This window comes from Pieris brassicae, chromosome 11 (genome assembly GCF_905147105.1).
Source record: "Pieris brassicae chromosome 11, ilPieBrab1.1, whole genome shotgun sequence".
Taxonomy (NCBI): Eukaryota; Metazoa; Arthropoda; class Insecta; order Lepidoptera; family Pieridae; genus Pieris; species Pieris brassicae.
Genome location: NC_059675.1, coordinates 7787366 through 7813603, shown reverse-complemented (window position 1 = coordinate 7813603; position 26238 = coordinate 7787366). Strand labels below are relative to the sequence as shown.

Genomic DNA, 26238 nt, shown 5'->3' with positions numbered 1-26238 from the left:
GTCATATAGAAGAAGCCTTTAATGATAACGTTGATTTCGAGAAACTTTGGGTCTCTGTGAAAATAGCAAAACACTAAAATATTTTAATTTTATACTTTATTTCTTATACACGTAAATTTTATTGTTTAACAGCACATTTAACATTTATACTAAACAATATGTATTTACACCTTAAAATATTGAAAAATATTTGTATAATACATACTTTGTTTAAACTCATATAAAATATTTTGAACGCTCCTTGTCTGTTAAAATTTTTTTTTGCGAAAAATAAAAATCACTGGAAACCGATATCGTTTTAAATCAATGCTATTTATTTATTAGGTACTACCATATCATTAGAATATCTTTATACAAATAACACAATCTTTCAATTGACTTAAGAATTTACTAACAATATTACACTTATAACTAACATTAACAGTTGGCACGCGTTCGGCACATTGAAAAAAATAATTAACTCAGATTTCTCGCGGGCTTTCACACAGAAGCATGATGTATGGAACCATAGTAAGCCCTAAGCTGGGTGTTTTAAGGGTGTATTTCCGACGTGTAAATTCTTGAGTTGCGGCAATAGTATTGCACCCGTAGCGAGAGTGGTTACCAAAACGAAAACTGCAAGCAACGCTCGGTCCGCTACGACGGCCACCTGAGAAATTAAAAGCTTTATGTTACTCTTCATTTCATTTTAATCCATTTAGTTGTTTAAGTGAAGATAAACTGTACTGAATTAACTAATTATAAGTTAAGGGTATACGTTTTATTAATATTTTTATTTACCCACAATAAGTAGATATTTACTGTTATATATAACAAAGTTTTAGAAGAGCTCTAAAATTTAAAGGTACATAATAACTTTTTCGATTAAATTATTTAATTATCAACCAACTACCAAATATTTGTGTTAGAATCGTATAATGTAAAATGACCTAACATTTCGTGTGCTTTCGGCTGCTTGGTCTGGCTTTGACTGGTATAGTATCAGCGTTAGCTGAAATTTTCAAGTTCATTGGCTTGTTCTGTAGTTTATATTTATACTTTATTAATAACTTCGAGGAGTTGATTACACGGAATTTTTAATGTTTCTTTAATTTAATTAAGAAACAAATACTTATATGAATTTATAAATGTGAAGACGGGTGAGCTGATAAATAGTTCTCAGTATATTTCCCTTTAATAACGGTTGGCGACGTAAAATATTTTTTATTATGAAATATAAGATGCAGGTATCACTTATTCGTCGTCATTAAATTTGTATCGGTAGACATCCTTACTCATCAGCAAAGAAGACAGAGGGTGTAGGCCGAGAAAAAAGTCGGCTTAAAACTCCCGGTTAATATATCAAATCGTCATACAAAATGACTTTGACAAACATAGATAGAAGAAACCAGAAAGGAAGGAGATACGTCCGGGAGATCCGCTCTTTATTTGTACTGAATTACAAAACTGATCAGAAACCTCGCAGTCCAGTTTCCGGAAGAGGCACCTGTTCGCAAGCATGACGTGTGAGCCAGCCATCGTTTTATCATCGGTTATTTATGTATAGCATTAAGATTCAAATTCTTTGTGAGATTTTTGGTGAGCATTGTCTGGTTTAGAGTAGTCGTCCTAATAAATTTTTTTAATTTAATAAAAAGTTTCCTTAAGGAAAAGTGAAAATTTGATAATGAGATTTCTCAATAAGAGCTGTGTGTACCCTTCTAAATCTTCAATGTGTTGTTGAGTTATATTTTTAGCTCGATTTAAGTTTAAAAATTTTTTTTTTTAAATCTGCTTACAACTCTAATATGCCAAGTTTTTAATAGTTGTGCTTAAAGGCCTAGCTAAGCTAAAAAGCTATCGAGGTTTGTATCATTGGTTGAGATAACGTATTTATAATAAGAAAATTATCAACATTTATGTATCACTCACACACCTTTTTAGGTCTGGGCCTCAGATTTCTGTATCTGTTTCATGATCATTTGTTAATCTATTAAGCAAGTAAGTGATCAACCTTCTGTGCCTGACGCAAGCCGTCGACTTTTTGGGTCTAAGGCAAGCCTTGTTTACGATGTTTTCCTTCACCGTTCGAGCGATTGTTAAATGCGCACATAGAGAGTGAGAGTTGCACGCTGAAGCCACTAGGCCAACACTGTTTGACTTTGTGTAACTATTGATAAATCATTAGATAGAGTTTTAAGTAGTCTTTGTTTACCGTGTAGGTAACCTAAATATCCATGTATTAGGAGGGAATTATCGTTTCGATACAAGATAAAGTGAAGTGTTCGTTAAGGGTTCAATTGGATTAGCTGCCAAGTGCCGATAACCCTAATTAGGGCCGCTGCATTGGAAAAACCTTTCGCTATTTCCCTTAAATTGCTTTTTGCGGCATTTCACATACTAACAAAGCATATTTGTATTTTACTTATGATTTTACATTTCCATCGTCCACGTTTATAAAATCTACACATCTAAATCTACCTTACAAACATTTTATTCAACCATATTTTCATTCTATCATGAGAGAATATTGACATCATTAAAACTAATCAATTAATGATTATTTAAAATATTCTTTAATTTGTTAAAGTTGAGGTCGCAACTTGGTAGAAATGCTAAAAAATATATAAATTGAAAATTTTAGAGTCGGATAGTTAGATAGGTTTTTGAAAACTAACACACCTGCTTCCACTCAAGGTTTGCACGTTCCAGTCTCTCATTCGCTGCCACGCGCTGCTCGTGCCTTGTGGTTGCCTCCCGTATAGTGCAGCCACAGCACACGCAGCGTGGACAGGCGCCGATACAACCCATGGGAACTACGTCCCCCGTGATTCGCCCAGGAGCTGGACCCAGGTTCCCGCAATCTGAGATTAACAAACATTATAATGCTTTTACATTAGATGATAATACTAGGCCGCAGTTTCAAATTACAGTAACTTTTTAGCTCTTAACTTATAGATTAAGTCAGTCATCTTTCTGCATATGTATCATAAATTACTTTTGTTTATAGACAAGTAAGTGATCAGCGTTTTATGTTTTGTTCACAGTATTGTTTGGGCACAAGTTTACAAATTTGAGTGAGATAATTCTATTGCGAAACTATAATTTTGTTTAAGTTATTCCTATATTAACAAAAAGTAATACACGAGTCTTAATACATAATAAATATAATTTTATAAATTATTGGCTAAGGAAATTGTTTCGATTTCTGTTTGTATTTATGTTCCAACTGCCGGTAAGAATTTGTTTAAACAAAGCTAGATTTGAATGGAACAATTCCGTATTAACCTTTATAAATGAAGTCATAAAGAGCAAACTTGAGCTTATTCTGTAGACACTTTAATTATTCCTTATTATCCTAATATTAAATATCCATTACTTTGTGGAGAAGGTTTATATTTGATCAACTTGAGAAATTAACGAGTTAATGTCTGGAAAGGTAATTTGCTTTAGTTTATGTGCTTCGAATTAAAGAAATAGATGAAAATCATTTATTTATTACATATAACTCACTGAGACGGTTGTGATTGTGCCGAGAAAACCGTGGAGACGATGAAGGAGCAGGACCCTCGCAATTCACTTCTGCCTTCAGCCTGGATCCCGTTCTCGGGTTCACTTGCACCCCACCACCCGTTGTTACCATGCTATCCGACTGTAAATCAACAAACTCCTTAAAACATGAAGTACACTGTAATGTAATGTGCACTTTATAATGGTTTAGGGTATGAGAGATAATTACGAACCTTTTTTCAAATGTTAGTACTATAATATATGATTCCATAGTTCTACATCACAATAAGGTATAGTCCTAATTACTTTGTCTATGCTTCCCTTGTCTCAGTAGATAGTGTAGTTTAAATATTTAACAACGTGACATGAGAAAGCGAATTCATTAACATACCTTGTTTATTTTGATCGTATTTGGGTCGTTAGGAGATAATTGTGTTATTCGAAATACAGTGTATACTCTATATAACGACACTGAAGGGACCGTATATTTTATGGCGTTGTAGAGAGATGTCGTTAAATGGAGAGAAGAAAAACGTATAGATAGTTGACCATGACAAATAAGTAGGAGTCATGGATTATCTTATATACTACGGGTGCAAGCGCAATCCCAAGTGTTAAACAAAAGAACGAATTTCTTAGAAAGTTCGTATGCATGATGCCGACAGTCGAGTTTGTTGGTTACTAGAATAATAAAGCAACAAAAGAACACACCTGCACAGTTTTCACTCATTTTAGCAACTTAATAAGTACTTTATTACTCAATTGTTGTCGTTATTGAGAGAGGGTGTATGGAAGGCAAAAAAACCAACCAAAGCCAATTGATTGCAACGCTTTAGGGAGTTCGGCGTTAAAGCGAGTTTACCCTGTATATCTAGTATTTTCAATTCAATAGGCTTTAATGATGCGACAATAATGCTCATCTGTATGAAAATTGCTGTAGGCTGTACAAAGTTTCTAATATAACGAATTAAGCATGTGATTATAATTTTAGTTTCTCTAGATATTCATTTTCTCACATATTAAAATATTTTTTGTAAACGCCCTAGAGATTATCGTAAGTAGATGTCCGTGTATGACCCGAAAAATTAAAATACTTATTCAAAGTAGTCGGATTTGCTAAGTGAGATAGGAAACGGTCAAACGAAAACGTTTCTTACAAACTCTGCCTTAAAAATAAGAGTACTTGTATGTTTGAGTTCTAGAGCTTGATAGTGACTATTAAAAAGTCAACGACAATTGTACTTAATGTTTATAATTAAGCAACAAAAAGTGGACATTCAAAGTGGGCTCGGGTCATCTAGTCGAAATGTATAATGATTTTGAAGTCGCAGTATACAAAACTTTAGTCTTATATGATTAATTTATAACAATATATGACATCTGTCGGGTAACCCTAAAAGACAATTCAAAATAAACATAGCAATGGTGGTTGACACGAAGTTATGGACTATGAAAATCTTCAATCAATACCGCAAAGTTCGCAGGTATTGCTGGTAGATTTTTCCATTGCAAACTTCAGACAAATTTACATATTTATGTTAAATTCAACCTTCAGAGTGATTTAATTAAACAATTTGCTTCGTACTTCAAAATTTTATACAATTGATGTACTTTATTTAATTGGGATGGCCGAGGTTTTCTTGCGGAAATAACACAATTTATTATTTTTAGGCGTAAACGTGGGATTGATCAAACAAATCATAGCTAATATTAAATATATATGCGTAACCTTTAGAGAGTCTGTGTCGAAGTTGATACACAGCATGCGCGCGAGTCGTTGTAGAACCAGCTCTCGTATCACAGCAGGCACCGGTTGCCCTCTCACTCCTCTACGAACAACACTACTATTTACAAACTCTATTCATGTCATTATTACAAACAAATTGTTTCTAAAAAGTTATTAAATAAATCGATCAATGGCGATGTATCTGTTTCAATGCTTTCTGTATCTGTTTCATGATCATTTGTTAAACTAATAGGCAAGTAGGTGATCAGCCATCTGTGCCTGACGCACACCGTCGACTTTTTTGGGTTTAAGGTAAGCCGGTTCCCACACGATGTTTTCCTTCACCGTTCGAACTAATGTTAAATGCGCACATAGAAAGAAAATCCATTGGTGCACAGTCGGGGATCGAACCTACGCACTCAGGGATGAGAGTCGCACGCTGAATCCACTAGGCACTAGGATCAGTGTTTGTAAAAAGTTAGTATTAAAAATAATGTTCACTGAAATGCAATCGAACTGAACTCAAGTCGAATTTGTTTATTTATTCTTCAATTCATCCAATATCGCTTGTAATTTTCCTAAGATTTTCTTACTAAATAAATCGTGTTAAAAAAATCATTCCTTAAAGATAAGGTCTCGCATGTTGTTAATATTTTTTATAATAAGGAAGTATCCAATTTAAAGCGATGCTTTTATAAAACTGAAAATGTAGAATCAATACAAAATTCAAAGCATTATCAATTGCAAAATCTGTCATGCGGCTCAGTCTCGAATAAAACTAAGAACGCTTTTATCCACGACAATTGAATTATATGATAACCTTGAATTTAATAGCGATGAATAAAATGAATAAGCATAATATATGATCTCTTAAAGAGGCAAATCAAAGCACGTCAAACCTTTTAAAGTGACGAAATTTCTAGTAAAAAGATTTTTTGTATGAACTGCTTATTAAAAAACTTATCAGTAAAGAACTTAAATTCTGACGAGAAAAATGTTCGTGAATTCGGGATGTGTTTTATTTATTATTTATCCCTGTAGGCGTGAGGTCGTTGGCATTTAAAAGATGTAGGTACTATTCTGGGATCGCATTTAGCACTTAGTTCCAATACTATGGACTACCCAAACATAAATATATGATTGAATTCAATATGTACCCAGCTTTGTGTATGAAGTGAAGAAGTCTCCCAGAGACTATAACTATAGGTAAAGTTTAATTAAATACTTATTAAAAGTAGTATATAAAATAGTCTTACCTGTATGATATGTTAAGAGTAACAACTGAAAGGGAAGCTGAAAAGGAAACCAAACATGTGCTTACTCCATAGTACAGACCTGTTGGAAAGGTTTGGACGAATTAATAACGAATAATTATTCATTGCATTACTATATTAAATATTGGATTTTGTACAGGGAGATTGTACAGGGAGGTCTAGTCCTTCAGATTTCTGTATCTGTTCCGTGATAATTTCTAATAGGCAAGTAGACGTGCCTGACACACACATCGACCTAAGGTAAGCCGGTTTCCTCACACGGTTTTACTTCATATCGTACGAGCGAATGTTAAATGCGCACATTCCGCATGGACTTTCTGTCCATTGGTGGTTCAGGCCGGTCCAGAGCCGAGGGTGAGAGCTGCGCGTAGTAACCACTAGTATAACAGTGCAGTTTTATTTAGTACCTATACTTAATTTAAAAAAACTTTATTATATTAATAATAATGAAATATGTTCACAAAACTTACTGATTAGAGGTGTTTTCTCCGTTGGAGGTAAAGTATCTCTTATGGTCATAAGAAAGACTGTCATCGAGAGTAAAGCGCTTATGCCCAGTGTGACTTTTTCTCCTGACTCCGAGGGAACGTAGAACACTAGCAGAGCTGAAAATATTCAACAAAGTCAACCACTTACATAAAAAAATATTAGCTTAGAATCGTTTTTATTTACCAAAAGCTATCATCATTGTTCTTGAACTTTATTTTTATTGCTAACATGCTTAATATACATATAAATTAAAAATATATGACCGATTTCAAATGCACTAAAAACGCTAAAATATTCTGAGTGGTTAAATATTAAAGGACCACGTTCAACTAAAGCCCTAAACTACGTACTACAGACGTAATACAGTACAGTACACACAGTGCACGTTCCAAACCAATTTGTAGGCTTCGAAGTTTGTAGGATTTTGTTAGCGATATTCAAGTGCTACACACTGCATTTTGCATGATATTATTATAGATACTATATTATAGATAGATACTATAAAACATTTGTATTTTTATGTTAGAAATTTCATACATAAATGAATAAATAGATGAAGTAATAAATACTCCTTTTTCCGTCAGAACGAAATCAATGTATTGATATTTGTTTTTGCCTTATAAATAATTATACTAGAAATGGTACTATTACCTATTACTAAGTCAATTAAACGCAATTTCCTGAAGATAAGTTAACGACTTACCTATACCATTTATGAGAAGGCAGGGCAGTATGAGGTTGAATACGTAGAACATCGGTCTTCTGCGTAGTTTAATGACGTAGGTGATGTCAGGATATGGCTCCACACAGCAAGAGTAATATTGGTTGTGTTTAATGGCATCGAAGCTAACGAGATCGAACTCACCGTTGGTCTGATAATTCGTAGTATCGCCTGCATCAAATTGTTTCTGGATATCCAGCTAAAATTCATACGCATACATGGTTATTATGATTATGTGAATGTGTGAAACTATTATAACATTTTCCTTAACGAAAGATATTTGTTTTTATATCTTATAATGTAATCTTCAAAGTAAGTCCTAATCTTAATTATTTGAAAATCGAAAAGAACTCTTTGGTAACCTGATGTAGTATATTGCATTCATTTGTCATTTGTTTTTTGTGAATTGGCGGCAAATCTAAAACGCGAGAAAATTTTTGGTCAATGATTTATTATGACTTTCGTTGTGGGCTTACTCAACAACAAAGCTATGATAGGATGCGATTAGTATTTCTTAATAAAGCCCCATCTCGTGCCACTATTTACAATTGGTTTAACAAGTTTAAGCGTGGACGTTGCAATCTCAATGATGATCCGCGTGAGGGACGTCCTTTAATAGGGACTACTGAAGATAACATCAGTGCTTTGCCACGCATGATAGAAAGGATAAGAGAGTGACCTATCAGCAGAGACGGGCAAGCCTAGGCATTGGTATGAGTCAAGTTCTAAAAATATTACATGAACATTTAGCATCAGGAAGCTTTGTACTAGATGGATTCCCTACACTTTAACCGACGACAACAAACACTTTCGCGTGGACTGGTGTCGCCAAATGTTAGATAAGTTCAACGGCGGTGACTCAAATGCTGACATCGTAACAGTTGATGAAAGCTGGATATATTGCTACGAACCCGAAACCAAAAGATAATCAGCTCTTTGGGTGTTTCCTTTCGAAGATCGGCCAACAAAGGTAGAGAAAGGATGAAGTCAAGGAAAAAAGATGATTGCCTCATTCTTTGGTCGGAAAGGTCATTTCGCGTCAGTTGTGCTAGAAGATGGAAGAACAGTTACTGCAGACTGGTATGTCGATCGCTGTTTGCCTGTTGTCTTGAAAAAAATTGACAGCAGCTCCCTCGAAGCAGGATCCTTCTTCACCACGAAAGCTTCTGCGCACTCCGCAAAACCTGTGCAATATTTGACTATGGCAGGTGTCGAGATAATGAGTCATACGCCATACCTGACCTGACCTGGCGCCCTGCGACTTTCATTTAATCCCAAGAACCCCATTTTATCTTTAAAATTCGAGATATTCGCTTTACGAGCCCTGAAGATACGGTGAAAGCGTACGAAAATGCCATAGAAGAGGGGTCCTACATTAAGGAAGAATAGGTCCACTGCCTTTCTAAGTGGTTCCATCGAATGCGACGATGTATGGAGAGTAACGGGGATTACTTCAAAAAACAATAAAAGTATTGGCAACTTTCTACATTAAGCCGTTTTTCATTTTCTAAACATTTTCTGTGTTAAGTAATTAAAATTTAAACATTACCACCTAGGTAATGTTTAAATTTTAATAACTTCTAACCATGAGTTAATAATGCAAATGTTTTGAAAACTATAAAAGCTTTTGAAACTGTTTTAAAATCTGAAATTCATTAAGAAGTTTACTGACCGCATCAAGTAATTTAAATGTGTTGTGTAAAAACTTTCTACATTCAGTATTAAAGGAATAAAACTGGATGATGCAAAAAAAAAAAACATATACTTTTTCATCTATACACGATACAACGAAAATAACGGACGCCAACCGACATTTTGACATGAAACATAATAATTATTATAAATTAACAATATAGTATATAATATATGCTTAAATAAATTGAAACTTTGTGCTTTAGCACTGGGCCGACGGTAGAGGAAACTACCAAAGTTAGTGTATGTACTAGTTAAGTCACGCCTAATAAATTTTCTTAATTAAAAGAAAAACTAGACCCCAAATCAAATAAATAATGTAGAATATTGTATTGTATACTAGATGAAACGGTAAACTTCGTATCTCCTACATATATTTGTGTTAAAACTTTATGAAGCACACATTTTAAAAGGCATGTATAAATACATATATGACATCCAAGTGACATAAAACATCGTACACCTAGGAACATCTTTTATTGGAAAATTCAACTGTCGTTTTTAGTATTTTCCCATACATACATCTAAATAATTCACTTCGCTTTTTGTCCAAAAAATTAAATACTACAATTCAAATTTTCTAAAAAGAAATTATAGTATAAAAAAATTCGTATATCTTGTGACCTTTTCTTCTAATAAGCCAAAAATATCCCGGGGATGTGTACTTACTTATAAACTGAGTTTACAAACGGACTGTTAGTATTTCGTAGACTTGAGATGATCTCTTCAGAAATACATTTGGAAATATATCTGCAGTTAATTTAAGTTATCGAGTAATCCCAGTTATCAGCGTAAAACACATTTATTCAGTAATTAAATAAAATATAAATCAATGACGTGAGTAACATAAGAGAAAAGTGATAACAAATTAAATTGCGTTAACATCACAATTATACATTGAACTTTACACTATAAAACTGTCCCGATGCTTCGAGTAAAGTCCTCCCGAGACCTTGCTGGCGCGAAGCACTTGAAACGAAAACTAACTATGGGTCAAATGGTTTAATATTTAAGTCTTTGCATGACACTGATAATCCAAATTGATCACTAACGTTCTAATAACATAATTACAACAAAACGTGCAATGCCATGACGATCATCGAAAACGGTATTATTTGCACTTTATTGTTATTTTAATAGATGGAACTTTAAACTTTACTCATAATATAAGTTTTTTGCACAGGTTGATTAAGAATAATCTAATATATAGTTTTTGACATATTAGTGAACCTCTCCGTTTTAAGTAAATGAATAATTTAGTAAGTGAGCGTAGTTCTTTTACTGTCCATTCGTCTTTTTAATTAAAAAAGCAACAGTTAATTCATTCATTAAAGAAAGCTGCGCACATAAATTAGTATAGCTTTAAATTTATGTGCATTAACTTCTTAGAGTCTTATAAGGGTTATTCTTTAGATTCTCAATGGAATGGTAGCTAGTCTCGTTGAGGATAAATCGCTATACCTTAAATTACTTCCTAAGATAAAATGGAAATCATTTTCGTCAATTACAAATTTTATATTTATATATAAAATGTTTTCCGATTAAGACAGCGGTCTTTCAGGTGACAAATGTATTCCTTATGTATAGGAATTAGACCGAAATTAGTCATGTTAGTTAGTAATCGTTAAACTGAACTAAATAAAAACAATATTGAATCGGGAAAATATTTAATCTCTTGGCTCTTTTACATATTTACTTTACTTATTAAGATGGCAAAAGTACATAGAAAGCAATGGTATATACTTTGATTAATTGAATAATAAAAAATATCGACCTGGTTCGTCCCAAACAAAACACCAATTTTATGTATGTACATATATTGGGTCCTTACATATGAAATTGGCGTATTTCGTACTGGCCACTTTAATCACGATGTTCTCCTCTTTGGTAAGGAATTCCATATTCAAAATTTTACAGCTATTTACTCATGTATTTGTGCTTTGATAACCGTCATTCATTTGTTTTTTTCTGTTTGCGTCACTCATTTTACAAAATGGAAAACTTAAAGTATCGCATTATTTACGAGTACGAGTTCCGCCGTGGCACTAGTGCTGCGGAAACGACTCGAAGGGTGAATGATGTGTATGGAGGTCATGTTGCAAAAGAAAACACAGTTCGTTTTTGGTTCCAACGTTTTCGTTATGGAAATTTCGACCTGCAGAACACGCCCCGTGGACGGCCTGAGACCCAAGTTGATAATGAGGTATTGAAGGCTATTGTGGAAGCGGATCCATCGCAAACCACGTCCGAGTTAGCTACAGGCTGCGGTGTTAGTGATAAAACTGTTTTAATTCACTTGACGCTAATTGGGAAGATTAAAAAGCTTCAAAGGTACCTTACGAATTGACTGATGCAAACCGGCAAACGCGCGTCGACTGCTGCGTTACATTACTGTACTGTTGAACCTGTGATAAAAAATGGATTCTTTACGATAATCGGAAGCGCTCAGCGCAATGGTTGGATCCTGGCCGGCCAGCCAAATCCTGCCCCAAGCGAAAATTAACCCCAAAAAAGTTACTTGTAAGCGTTTGGTGGACTAGTGCCGGTATTGTTAATTGCAGTTTTCTCAAATCTGGCCAGACTATTACGGCTGATGTCTATTGTCAGCAATTGCAAACCATGATGGAAAAGCTAGCGGCTAAACAACCTAGGCTGGCCAATCGCTCCACGCCACTGCTACTTCACGATAACGCTAGACCACACACTGCACAATAGACGGCTACCAAATTAGAAGAGCTTCAATTGGAATGTCTAAGACATCCTCCGTACTCCCCGGACCTTGCTCCAACAGATTACCATTCGAAATTTGGACAACTTCTTGCAAGGGAAAAAATTTAACTCTGATGGGGCAGTCCAAATCACCTTCACAGATTTTTTTGATTCCCGTCCGACTGTTTTTTTTAGTGAAGGGATCAATGAACTACCAATGAGATGGCAAAAGTGCATAGAAAACAAGGGTTCATACTTTGATTAATTAAATATTGATTATTTAAAAACATTCGACTTTTTGTTCCTCCCATACAAAACGCCAATTTCATATGTAAGGACCTAATATTATGATTGTTTTACCTTTCTACTATTTGTTTGTTTATTTGGTTTACTAAAAGGAAATATATAACTGACAAAGCCACCAAAAGCATACTGTTTTACTTGAAATTAACTAGTTATTTTCCAACTTGTAAATAACAAATGGAAAATCTCCATTATTCTTGAAGGAAAATTCTAGCCCATTGTTAAATTGCAGCGTCATTCATTGTCGTCATTGCTGTTTTCACGTAGTTACGTCACAACCTTCCATTAAATATGGATGTTTTTATTGGGCTTCGTTTAATCACTTCCATTTATACCTCGTTCAATTAATAATCCAATTACACAAAATTATAATTAACATTTTTTTTAGCGTAACAGTTTAGGTTTAATTATCTACAAATTCTTCCACAAGTATTATTTTACTAATTCAGTGAACTTAGTTTTGCAATCGCGCATGCAAAGCTTATTTTGGCATAATTATTTAGGAACATTAAAAAACCAGTGGCACTACAACTCTTGGTGGCCTCAGATTTCTGTGTCTGTTTCCTAATCCTTTTATTATAGGCAAGTAGGTTATCAGTCATTAAAGGCTGATAACATACTAGTTTCCTCACCAAGCGAGCGAGTTTCATATGCGCACTTAAAAATTAAGTCAATTAGTGCGGGATTCATACCTCATAGATCTCAGAAATGAGTGTCACACGCTCAAGCCACAAACACTGCGCTTCAGAAACCAACTATGATATGTATTTAGTTAACCTATAGTAACTAGGTTACTGCATTTTTTTACGAATTTTTAAAACTATCGATGTTTAATATAACATAAAACTGATTCTCTTTATACTTAATACTCTACGCCTAAACTAATTTAAGAAAAAACGAAATTAAAAATTCTTTTAGAGTTTATAATTATTACAATATTTTCTTCATTAAAGACAAAGGCTGTTTTACTACAAATACAATTCAAGCTTTTGTTTTAATTACCTACATTTTCTGTAAACATTTCACTGATTACTGTTATAACAAGAAAATATTTAATATTTTTCTACTTTCTTTTTGTTATAATTTTAATTGAACACTGCTATTTAATCAACTTAAGTATATTACATTATGTGGTGAATTTTTATATCCATATAGGTACTAGGGTAAGATAAGTCAGGGCTAAGCGTTGAGTAAGCATCCTGTACATCAAAAACGTATTAGATTTTGATATACGAAAGTCATATATGTTATATCATGTATTTTTGTTAAGTTTTTTCTTGACAAGAGTAGACGCGACAGGTGTTGATTGTTGAGAAGTCTGGCTTCTCCTGCCAACAATCAAACAAATATAATTAAATGGACGAGCCATTTAATTATATTTAATATTAAAATAATTGTGTATCAAAAAAGCTCAGTTGGTTAAAACATTAATGTTAATATGTAAGAACAAAGCAGATCAAATTGATTCCATAAAAAAATCATACACATTGACAGTAAGTACTAAAGAACTTTACTGATCCGGGCGTGTAAAACTAAAGACTAAATAACATTTGAATTTTCTAGAAACGTCAAGATGTTTGAAATTATTACCTACATAATATAATTGAAATAAACAAACAATCACCAAAATGTTTTTATATGGTATGATATTTCTGACCAAATATACAAATTATATTTAGTATCATTATGAATTTATTTCTAATAAGAAGAAGAAATTATTATTAAAAATGTTCAAATCGTTCGCGCTTTATGCATAAAATCATAACACAGCTAATAAAGCTTTTACGTTATTGGCACGTAAAAGTTCTAAAGCTATTCTAATCCTGTATGAAAAACAATTATTATTTGGATATAAAACAGTTCACATTCGGAATTCAATGTGGAATTGTGTGCTAAGCCCCTACGTCAATAACGTGTTTCAATACTCGGCAAATATGAACCACACACATGTAACATATTCTAATACAATATGATTTTAACAAAGGCAAAACGACATGTACTATTAAAACTCTGTTTATTATCGAGTGTTTAAAGTGAGTTACAAAGTCCCTCCCAAAAACGTTTAGAAACTAATGAATTTTTAATTTACATTTCGGTCGAAAAGTAGTAAAAATTTTATTTATGAGTATGAAATATATGCTGTGTGCTATAAAATGTTACTGTATATTACTTGAAAAAGTAAAATTCTAACTAGGAAAGAGCAGTAACGTGTTATTTCCGTGAAAGTTTAGTCAAATTTTTACGAATATAAGATTTCCTTCAATCAAGATAAACATAACGGTAATTTCTCAGACGTGTCTTTCTGTATGATAAAATTCATAAATATAACTTCATCATTTTGTTTTTTTATTTTTGATTGATTGATTAGTTCTATGCGGAAAAATAATAGCACAATTTTGTCTTCCCCTGACGGAGACTGTAAATATTCAACACATTGATGTGTTAAATGTTTTCATTTGACATAAGAAGACATATATTAGAAATCTATAGTAGAATTAAATTAGGCTATATTATTATGTCGGATGATATCTCACTCAACAATTCTTTCAACAAAAATGATAGTATTCACGTAAACAAGCTTTGTATAAAAATACATTTAAATTCCTTATGTGAACCACGTAAATACGTAATATGAACTATTATTAACAAACATTAAACATACGCTTTAGTATCTAGTTTCATAAGATTATTAATTATCTCCTGAGAACATAAACCTTGTAATTCTCAGAAGTAATAAATAGTTCTAATTATTAGTATATATACTTTACCTGAAAACCATCGTAAGTCCACGAAGCCCACTTCATGGTACACAACTGTATATCAAATGGAAACTGTTCAACATTGATGTCGCATACAGATACGTAGATCCCATGACTGAGCCATGTTACCTCACCTGTGTACTTCACTATCACGTTGGTATTAATGACAGCGGATCTGTAGTTTGGATCCGCACTAAAAGAAATTGTCATTACCTTAGAAACCAAACCAAAAAGAACCTTCCGAATATGAATTTAACAATAATATAGGAATTAGTTTTCTCAATATTTCGACAAATCCAACAGTTGGTACACAAGGCATGCCTTAAGCCTTACACAACCTTGCCAAGAATGTAAGAATATCTAGAAACTGCACTTATTATCTTTAAAAACCTAAAATCAAATCCAAAAAGTAAAATTTTAATTAAGAGAACATTAAACTTAATGACATTAACATGGTACTAATGATGTAATTTGATATTGTTATTATATAATTGCTTGATTTTATGTCATTACATTTGACGTTACGGACCTATTTCATAACAGTCTTAACTAGCATAACGGGCAAGGGCCGCAGTCTATACTCAAAAATGCGAGCACACATTTTTCTGAGTATGTATAATCAAGGCAATTTAAATAGAAATTGATTTAAAAAAAATATCCGTTACTTTAATTCATTATTGCTATTAAAACGTTCAAACATGATAATTGGTACGTCTTTGATCGGTACATGATTGGAATTTACCTAATTATTTTGTAAACGTCTTGTTAATATATAATCTACTTACTTATTGTATAATATAATATCTGGTTTCCAAACTCTTTCGTACGGTATTCTTATAACACTAATGCCATCAAAGTCACTAATGTTCCACCTGAGATGATGATCTGTCCATATTTGGGTGATCCAGCAATTGGTCGTCAAAAGTTGATCCTTTTCCTCCTAAATGTAAAATACGCTTTCACAAATGTACAATGTACATAGTTATAAAACATATAAGTGCTTTATTAGCCGAAATCTCTGCTTTTGTTGGTGCAAACTGAGAAACAACGTTTAAAAATGATCGACAAAACAAAAAAAATATTTAAACGTATATAAAATTAATATGTAAGAATAGATGCGTACTACGTGCGAACAAAAACGATCGAAAAAGCTTTTTAAACGAAAAGTGAGAGTGATAAACTATTAAGCTACAATTTGAGACCTAGGCCTTTGATCTTTGCTTAAAAAGTATGACGTATTTAAGCTTAAGCTTAAGCTTTCTTTATTAGTCTTTTTATGCCTCTTGACATGGAAATGCTTACATAATGTTCTCTCTGACAAATACTTTGAGCTGTCGTTTAAGATGATCACGAGCTCGTAGATATAAATCTAGATTAAACAAAGTTTAAAACATTTAGAGACAAAATATTGTCAATAATAGTAATAATTTATTACTAAAAGGGAATGACTGCTAAAACATTTATAAAACCCTCTTCATATCCATTCCATTTGTTCCATTCTAAAAGAATCCCTGAATAAATGTTTTATGTGGTAAAATATTTCTGTTTCAACAAATTAAAGTCGCACATTGCTCAGTTTGAAGTAAAACTTATGCACTACAACAAATCGTTAAATTAAAATAAGAGTGTTCCAATCACAAACTATGCTGAGACACACCACACACACCAAAGGTGAACTATTTAGACAAAGATATAATATACATTTCAGTCACCAACTTAAAATCTTACCTTTTTTTGACACAGCTTATGGATTATATTAAATATATATCTACGTAATTTAAATTCATATTTCAGAGAATCTACCGTTTGTATTTATAATATAGCACAAACGATATAATGTTGTATATTGTAATACCATTTTGGGCCTGAAACTAAATAAGGGAGGGCTTAAACGAAATGCAGGCTCATTAATAAAATCAACTCACGTTTTTCTAATTTAAAACTAATACGTTTGAACCAAAATACAGAATTTAGATAGGAAATGTTTATAGTGATTCCGAGTTTATTGCGTTGCGTGTAGAAAATGAAATTTCCGGCGGTTTCTATGAAATTAAGCAGGCCGGAGACGGAAATTCGTAATATCCTTGAAATATTTGACATGAGTGAATGCTGCGCAAATGGATTCATTCTCGAATAGTTCCACGCTTTTTCGTTGAATACATTTTTTCGATTGTCGATTTCATATTCTGTAGAAAATTTCCGTGTCATTATAATATAAGTTTCACTTAAGTAATAACTGCGTAGGTTTTTGTAGGAATTATTTAAGAAGCAGTTACTTCTAGTTTGAGTAATAGTACCAAAATGTAAAACAATATTTGAAATTAAATTAGTTTATTGAAAGGGCACTACACTAACACTACACAGATATGTTAAGTCTAATATGCCAGCAAATTATTTGCAGGTAAAACAAATAATGAAACATATATAATAGAATAAATTTTATAGTATGAGGGACTCTAACCAAACCTGTGTATTAAATTTAAATTCAATTTATATATATGTGTGGACATGTTAGCTTGTCTCACGTTCCTCAGACTAGCACAAAAGCTGGCGCAGAGTGGAAGGAAAACAATAAACGGCTACAATATTTATTATTAAGCCAAGAACCAACTCTTGGTTCAAGTGCACAGGCGGTAATTAAATATTTAAATTGGTGACTGGTAGATGCCGATGACCCCAGAGCTGGTCCTTGCCTCGCTCAACAAATAAGTATCACAATATAGCGAGGAAATGCTGCCAGCATTAAAGGTACACTGCCACAGGGACCAAACGTTTAAAATTTATTTTAGTTTTCCATTTATTCGTTATTATTTCATTGTAGGATAAGAATATTGTAAATACTGTATATATGTGTGAAATTAGAAATAGGCATATCTCCATTAAAAATCCATGAAAGAAAGAGCCTCAGATGTTTCATGATTATTTGGTAATCTAATAGGCTAGTAAGTGATCAGCCTCCTGTGCCTGACGCACGTTGTCGACTTTTTGGGTCTCAGGCAAGCCGGTTTCCTCGCGATGTTTTCCTTCACCGTTCGAGTGAATGTTAAATGCGCACATAGAATGAAAGTCCATTGGTATTGAGGAGATCGAACCTACGACCTCAGGGATGAGAATCATCAACCCTGAAGCTACTAGGCCACACTGCCCTAAAGAGATTTTATCGTCGTAGAGATCGTGGCATTGATAATTTTGCTTTCTACTCCTAAATTTTGAATCTATATTACGATTCAAACGTTACACTAAAACTTGTCAAATTGGTACTAATTAGAAATTAAAATTAAAGAATTTAAATACAACAGTAAATACACTCTAGTACCACCTAAATATATCCGCTAGAGCAGCGATATGGTAGTAACTTAATATCAATATTGTTATATGGTTCTGTGTTGAAACAATTCACTAATTACAATTGCTTTCCACCAATCGTCAATCGTTTGCTCTGTGAATATAGTTAGAAACCAAGTAAATAATACTCACAACATCAATGATATGGTGCAAAGAAACCCCAAACGTGACCAAGAGAGGATGAGACGAGTTTTCCACTGGACGCACTGAAGGATCGTACTTGTCCATGAGATGTCGAACTAGTTGATACTCTTCATCACATGAAAATACACCTGTTAAAATTATATAAGACTTTGAGTTCGTTTGAAATAATATAAACCGTAATTTGTCAATAATAATTTAATGTTTTTTTTTTTAAATAGGCCTTTATGCAAAACTACTTAATACATTATTACGACCATTACAAAATGCATAAATTTTTAGATTTTTGTAATTGATGCTGCGGAATAAGTGCAATAAGCGAAAGTCATACCATTTTTTTTCATACTCTCTATCTGTTGTAATGTTTTCATTTCATTTTTTGTATTCAGTCTATTTCTTTTTAACTCTTTCGTTTAAGGAGTTTGAATTTGTACTGTGTTGTAGCCCTTCAGGTACCAAAGTTAATTCCCTTAGTGTTTTTTTTTTTTGGTGTTTTACTTAGGTACTTTTAGTTTATTTATATACATATATGTATATTAAGAAAAAAATAGATAATAATAATTGTATATGCCATAGAGATAACGTACTCTATATCCTATATATGTATGTACTGTTTTCCTAAAAAATAATCTCTTTAATGACAAAATTTTCTTGAATTTGTCTTTAGACCGATTATAAAAAAAAACAGTATCTAACATTTTATTTGATAAGTGTTACATAAGTTTCGGTATACTGTTTTTTCGGTGATTCCAACAAAATTTAAAGCCACATTTGCTCACAACTGCTATGGCCTAAGCAAACAGCAACTGATACTAAACCTACCTAAGTGTTTGCATTTACGAGACAAACGACAGCTACCTATCGGCTTACTTCCACGCAACAAATACTTGCGGTCATAGTTTATAAGCACGATTAGTTTAGATTAGTTTTTCTCTCTAAGCGCCAAATAACTAAATTATTGAAAACGAAAAGTTCATTATTATTTCCTTAATAAAATTGTTTAAATAACTAAGCATAAGCTAACAAATAAAATTCTTTAAAGTAAAACCTATATTACCACTTCTCACTCACAGAGTAATCACTGTTGGACTCAAGAAGACAAATGTTTTCGATTAAGATTTTTAAAGATTTTGTTTTTTATCGAAACAAAATAAAAAAGAAAAGTAGAATGAAGACAGTATTTAACAAGTGAGCCTTGATCTATACGCTGCTGTAAAAAAACTGTAAACTAACTGGAATAACGAACCTAGTAGCTCAGGGCTAACGTCATGTGTTAACCACTAAGCTCTAGAACTTAAATTACAATATATAGAATATCTGTTCATACAATTTTATACGGACTTAAACAAAAGCTTTTACAGAAACATAAATACATATATACAAAGACGAATAATAATGTTTATGTTTGTTTAAAGAACTTTATTTCTCATTACAAAAAATGTAATTATTCAACTCCAACTTCAGTCTACTAGGCTTATCGATATGTATCTTTAATGCCCTTTTGAACTGGTTATTTATATATATATATATAAATAACCATAGTACACGTTATATTAATTTTATGATGGCACAGTGGTACTCTCGGTAAGATTACTGCTTAGGGCCTATCCAGTAAACTCCAAAAAAGTACATTGTTTCTTTCCGTTTATTGTCGTCGTTTCATGAAGTAGGGCGAATGGAAAAAATATATGGTGGAGTTGAGTAGATTATGCATCCATTTGGAAATATCAATACATGATTTACATAACTGTTAACGATTTAAAAATCCAAACATAGCCAATTTTTGACACTCTGATTTCTTTTACGAAAATGTAAACATGAAATGTGAACATGATTTTGAAATTTACACGATATAATTTATCGTAAGCCGTTATTTATCCATTCCAGAAAAAATTGATAAAATTACATTAATTTAATGTTTGACATAACTAATTGTAATTACGGGCCAGCGCGCCTCAGTGTTCCAGCTCTCCACTGTGCACCGCAGGTCACCCCGAAACACTGACACTGCAATTCGTGCTGGGATAGGGCCTTAAGCCGCACTAGTTTTTCTCTAATAGGAACTTTACAAAATCTACCACCTATGCTTATCGCTAAGAGAAGTGTCGTCATGTATCATGCCTAGTGCCCTATGCGTAACAAGCCAATTATAATTTTGGTCAGTTTTACTATTTGAAAAGTGACCCATGACATTGCTAATAATTAAATCATTAAATCCGCCTAAACCTGTTTTTCATAAAAAATATTAAATAATCATAATTCATCGTTTCTCTTAATTCCTGTATATTTACGCAAAAAATGTATTCAATTAAGTGATCGACATTTATTAATCTCAAAAATACATTTTTATAAAATAAAGGATGACAAGGTACAATTTTGAATTTTTTGTTTAAGGCGGTAAATTATTATGTATTTTAAAAAACAATTCAATGCAATATATCCTATTATTGCGTACACATATTAATTAAAACGATTTATGGCGAAAGCCCCTTGTAGGTTTTCTGGTTGCCTGTGGGTGACAACTCTGAATGAGGTGTGAGGTCGACAAACATAACATCAAAGACAAATTAATTTACGTCCAAACATTAATTATAAATCATTTAATAAAGGGATCTTTAATAAATAACTTTATTTACTTCTAAATGCAAACACACATATCTTTATTGCCTATACATACATATAATAATAATAATAAAACCTACATATATTAATGTGAAATTTTAAAACCAGTCTAACGAATACAGAAAACGATTTTCCTTTGACATCACAGCACTTGAAAATGTTAAAAATTTAAAATAATTCAAGGGTTTGAAAATAAAGCAAACGTTGTGTCTTTAATTCTATAAAAACAAGCGTAAACCTCGACTAGATTTTCAAAGTACCACTGAAGAAACTAATTGAAACCCGAGCCACGGCTGAACAATCTCTCGAAAGTAAGGATTCAATAGACGAAGAAATTACTTCGCACAATGTAAATGCTTTTAAATTTCCTTTATTCGGTAATGAAACGAAATCTACGGTGTACCATTGCCCAGCAACAGTAATTCAATTACGTTTTCTTTGTATTATTTAAAAAACTCAAAAATAATTAAATAATGTGATTTTCACAATCGAAGAACACAATAAGCAAAATGATAAACTGTACGCTCACAGTTCTAAAGAAGTTACTCGGAAAGGTACAACGTGGTCATCCTCCTCTGTCAGTGATGGTTGGCATGGCGTGGTGGTGGGGCATGTCTTATTAACAAGTCACCAAACTATAATACTTTCTATACTTTTAGTGAAAAAGGAGTGAAAACTTCAGCCAAAGTGTATCAAGACACAGTCTTGGATCATATTGTGAAACCTTTCAGCAATACGCTTTAAAAAAATATACTGTGTATCAGGATTCTGCACCTGGTCACACTCAAACTTGGCTTGAAAACAACGTTCCGGATTTTATAAGAGCTGAAGACTGGCTCTCATCTAGCCCAGACATCAACCCTCTAGACTTCAAATTATGGTCAGTTTTAGAGGACCTGGCCTGCTCTAAACGACATGGCGACATTGTGCGTCTTAAAAAATCTTTGGAGCAAGCAGTTCCAAATTTCCCTTGGAAACACTGCGTAAATGCATAGATTCGTGCCTAAACAGATTAAAGGCTTGTATAAAAGCCAAAGATGGTCATTTCGAATAGAATATTTTTAGCTGACATTTTAATAAATATGTAGAATATTACATTACTTTATTAAAAAAATGCATTTTAATTTGTAACAGAACTTATGGCTAGATTAGGTACCAGTTAGTAGCTATGTCAATACTTTTTTCTATTAATACATTCGGTATATACCAAATATAATGAATATTTATAATTATGTAACAAACCATTCTAGCAGGTACCACACGCAACTACACTCTTTGAAATATTAAATTTCTAACAAAAGAAATCTTAATTTCAAAGTTATAAACAACTTTAAATCCACAAAGCGGTACTTATACTGCATCTGAAGCGGTACAAAGCGTTCTTTGAAAATGTACCGTAATGCAGCCGTTTTTTTTCTCCTTTAAGCATCTTTACACATGAAGAATCATTGAGGACCTCTAAGAAGGTCCACAGGAAAAGGCGCTTCAATAGCAATTCATTAAAGCCAAGTTTTAGAAAAATATGTGAATTTTGATTATTTTAATTCGTAAAATATTATCTTAAATATTTGAAATTCCTTTTTAACAACATTACCGCGTTTACTCGTACATTTTTAAAGATATTACAATTTATAGATTTTATATAATACAAAATGTTTTTCTTTCCTACATAAGTAATACAAGAGTTTTATTTAATAAGTAAGTAAGATAAAAAGTTTTAAATTAATAAGATTTCTATTTCCAGTAGTCGTATTTCATTCTCGATACAGACCAAGTATTAAAGTTGTATTTAAGTTTTCTTCTTAGAGTTTGCAAGGTACCTCCACCATTTGTTACTCTAAACAAGGTTGTAAAACAATAAAGGCAAGTAGCTAAGACTACTTTAAAATTTAAACCTTTTAAGGTCACTCCAGTGATCAAAGCTTTATTTAATGGTGACTCAATGTTATAACATTGAATAACAGTGTTATTGATTTAACAACTAACACACGGAGTTACAAGAAAATTAACTATTTAGGCAGTTGTGTGAAATATTAAAATCAACAAATCGATCATCCTGGAGATTACTATTTTTAAGAAGTATATCCGTTTGTTTATAGAAGGTCTTATATATTTAGATAAAAATCAAATGTAAATATTAGGTCCTTACATATGAAATTGGCGTATTTCGTACTGGCCACTTTAATCACGATGTTCTCCTCTTTGGTAAGGAATTCCATATTCAAAATTGTACAGCTATTTACTCATGTATTTGTGCTTTGATAACCGTCATTCATTTGTTTTTTCTTCTGTTTTTTTCTGTTTGCGTCACTCATTTTACAAAATGGAAAACTTAAAGTATCGCATTATTTACGAGTACGAGTTCCGCCGTGGCACTAGTGCTGCGGAAACGACTCGAAGGGTGAATGAAGTGTATGGCGGTCATGTTGCAAAAGAAAACACAGTTCGTTTTTGGTTCCAACGTTTTCGTTCTGGAAATTTCGACCTGCAGAACAAGCCCCGTGGACGGCCTGAGACCCAAGTTGATAATGAAGTATTGAAGGCTATTGTGGAAGCGGATCCATCGCAAACCACGTTACCGTTAACCGAGTTAGCTGCAGGCTGCGGTGTTAGTGATAAAACTGTTTTAATTCACTTGAAGCAAATTGGGAAGATTAAAAAGCTTGAAAGGTGGGTACCTCACGAATTGACTGAAGCAAACCGGCAAACGCGCGTCGACTGCTGCGTTACATTACTGATCCGGCACAATAATGAAGGTATTTTAAACCGAATAATTACCTGTGATGAATAATAGATTCTTTACGATAATCGGAAGATTATCGTAAAGAATCCATTTTTCATGCGCTCAGCGCAATGGTTGGATCCTGGCCAGCCAGCCAAATCCTGCCCCAAGCGAAAATTAACCCCAAAAAAGTTACTTGTAAGCGTTTGGTGGACTAGTGCCGGTATTGTTCTATTACGGCTGATGTCTATTGTCAGCAATTGCAAACCATGATGGAAAAGCTAGCGGCTAAGCAACCTAGGCTGGTCAATCGCTCCACGCCACTGCTACTTCACGACAACGCTAGACCACACACTGCGCAACAGACGGCTACCAAATTAGAAGAGCTTCAATTGGAATGTCTAAGACATCCTTCGTACTCCCCGGACCTTGCTCCAACAGATTACCATTTTTTTCGAAATTTGGACAACTTCTTGCAAGGAAAAAATTTAACTCTGATGGGGCAGTCCAAATCGCCTTCACAGATTTTATTGATTCCCGTCCGACTGGTTTTTTTAGTAAAGGGATCAATGAACTACCTATGAGATGGCAAAAGTACATAGAAAACAATGGTTCATACTTTGATTAATTAAATATACTATATTTAAAAATATTCGACTTTTTGTTCCTCCCATACAAAACGCCAATTTCATATGTAAGGACCTAATATATACTTATAACAACGGGGTATTTTTTAATTTTAAGTAAAAAATTCATCTAAATATACGTAATATGTTTTCTGTAGAAACAGTTCTTTTTATCAAATATGTGATAAATTAATTTGATACATCTAACCATTACTAAATGTGGTACGAAATATTAATGGATTCAATTTATATAACTTCTCAAGTTGAAATTCTGTTCCTAATTGTTGGGACATTCATTTTCATAGAAGCGTCAAATTGATAAATGTGTTCTGATGGAAAAATTTGGTCGCTTTTCATGGATATATATTTCTTTCTTTGCCTTTTTAAGTTAAAGCTGTATTTTTCAAAGCTCTCAGTTCTGTAAATTGTCAACGCCAAGTGATGGAAAAACTGATTACCTACATACATAAAATATTAAAGATATTCAATAAAGTTGCGTAATAATTAGGAATAGTTTTGGTGAAAATATTAAGATATAGACTTAAAATCACTCTTTACTAAACTGTGTTTAAATTGATAATCTACTTCGTTTTTTTTAAAGTATATTAAAAATAAAATCAATGCTTTGGATAATAAATGCGATATAAACATTTAATTACATTGGTCGTAGTAATAATCGTTTTCTATATTCAATTCATGAAATGAATTTCTGTTTACACGGTTTGCCTGTCTTTTAACCTGAAACTTCTCGATTTCATATTTTAAAATACATCTAATTATATATATATATATATATATATATATATATATATATATTTAGCTTATAGACATGAAATGAAAAAAAATGTACATTTCACGATTATGCAATCTAAGAAAGTTGTCTAGAATTATACAATATTTACCTGTCATAATTAATGACGAAATCATCCAAATAATAATCCACTTATACTGTGACATATTCATAAACATAATTGCAACTTAATTAAATCGTAACAGTGCACATTCTTATAATCGATACTTTAAATCACTCAAAACTTTTTTAAGAAACATTTTCTATAAATTCAGTATAGGTTTTTGTTTTATAAATAAGTAAGCACAAAAAAATAGATTAAACATTAAATGTTGTTTGTAATAAATAGTTTATGGCGTCCGTAAAATTACCGAAGCGTTTCAAAGTTTGGGCGGGCGGTTTGCGCGCGTAGTCCGGGGCGGCACACGTTGTACTGACTGACGACACATGCTCACATGCATGCAGTAATCTCCGAGGTCTCAACATTGTCAAACGCGAATGAAATGCCATTTTATTTATCTTACCCTCTCGCCAATATTGACCAACCTTCTAATGAAAACAAGAAATAAATAAACGTTTAGTGTTTATACACACTAGATAAAACTGTTTCTAAAAAAACCTACCTAAACAAAGTTTACTTTTAAACCAAGATAAGAAAAAATATTAGGTCACTAAGGTAATTTTGTCATTGAAATCAACATTTTATTCTCCAAATACGATACGCTGATTAAATTGTATACTATCTGAATTGAATATAACATACACTAGCTGATAATATTAGGATATTCGATCCAATATATGACTTATAAATATCGCTTAGCCTTAAAAGC

General features: G+C 32.6%; 1 protein-coding gene across 1 annotated transcript; it reads right to left on the bottom strand.

Annotated features, from left to right (window-relative positions):
• Positions 1-242: 242 nt before the first annotated feature.
• On the bottom strand, positions 243-25655 carry LOC123716288 (neuronal acetylcholine receptor subunit alpha-10-like). Its single transcript, XM_045671950.1, has 11 exons — positions 25521-25655; positions 18640-18779; positions 15948-16102; positions 15172-15355; positions 7682-7898; positions 6960-7094; positions 6472-6550; positions 5219-5318; positions 3499-3631; positions 2662-2843; positions 243-649 (listed from the first exon to the last, which is right to left on the bottom strand). Exons 1-11 carry the CDS (start codon positions 25585-25587, stop codon positions 518-520), a joined length of 1524 nt encoding a protein of 507 aa, XP_045527906.1. The 5' UTR covers positions 25588-25655; the 3' UTR covers positions 243-517.
• Between the last annotated feature and the right edge of the window lie 583 nt (positions 25656-26238).

What these genes read in the sequence shown, in the direction of transcription:
- LOC123716288 (XM_045671950.1), bottom strand. Translation starts at nt 25,587, where the DNA reads ATGTTTATGAATATGTCACAGTATAAGTGGATTATTATTTGGATGATT. An exon ending in TGCACCATATCATTGATGTT is followed by an intron (nt 16,103 to 18,639) that starts GTGAGTATTATT and finishes TTTTACATTTAG; the next exon opens with GAGGAAAAGGATCAACTTTT. An exon ending in GGACTTACGATGGTTTTCAG is followed by an intron (nt 7,899 to 15,171) that starts GTAAAGTATATA and finishes TATGAATTTTAG; the next exon opens with CTGGATATCCAGAAACAATT.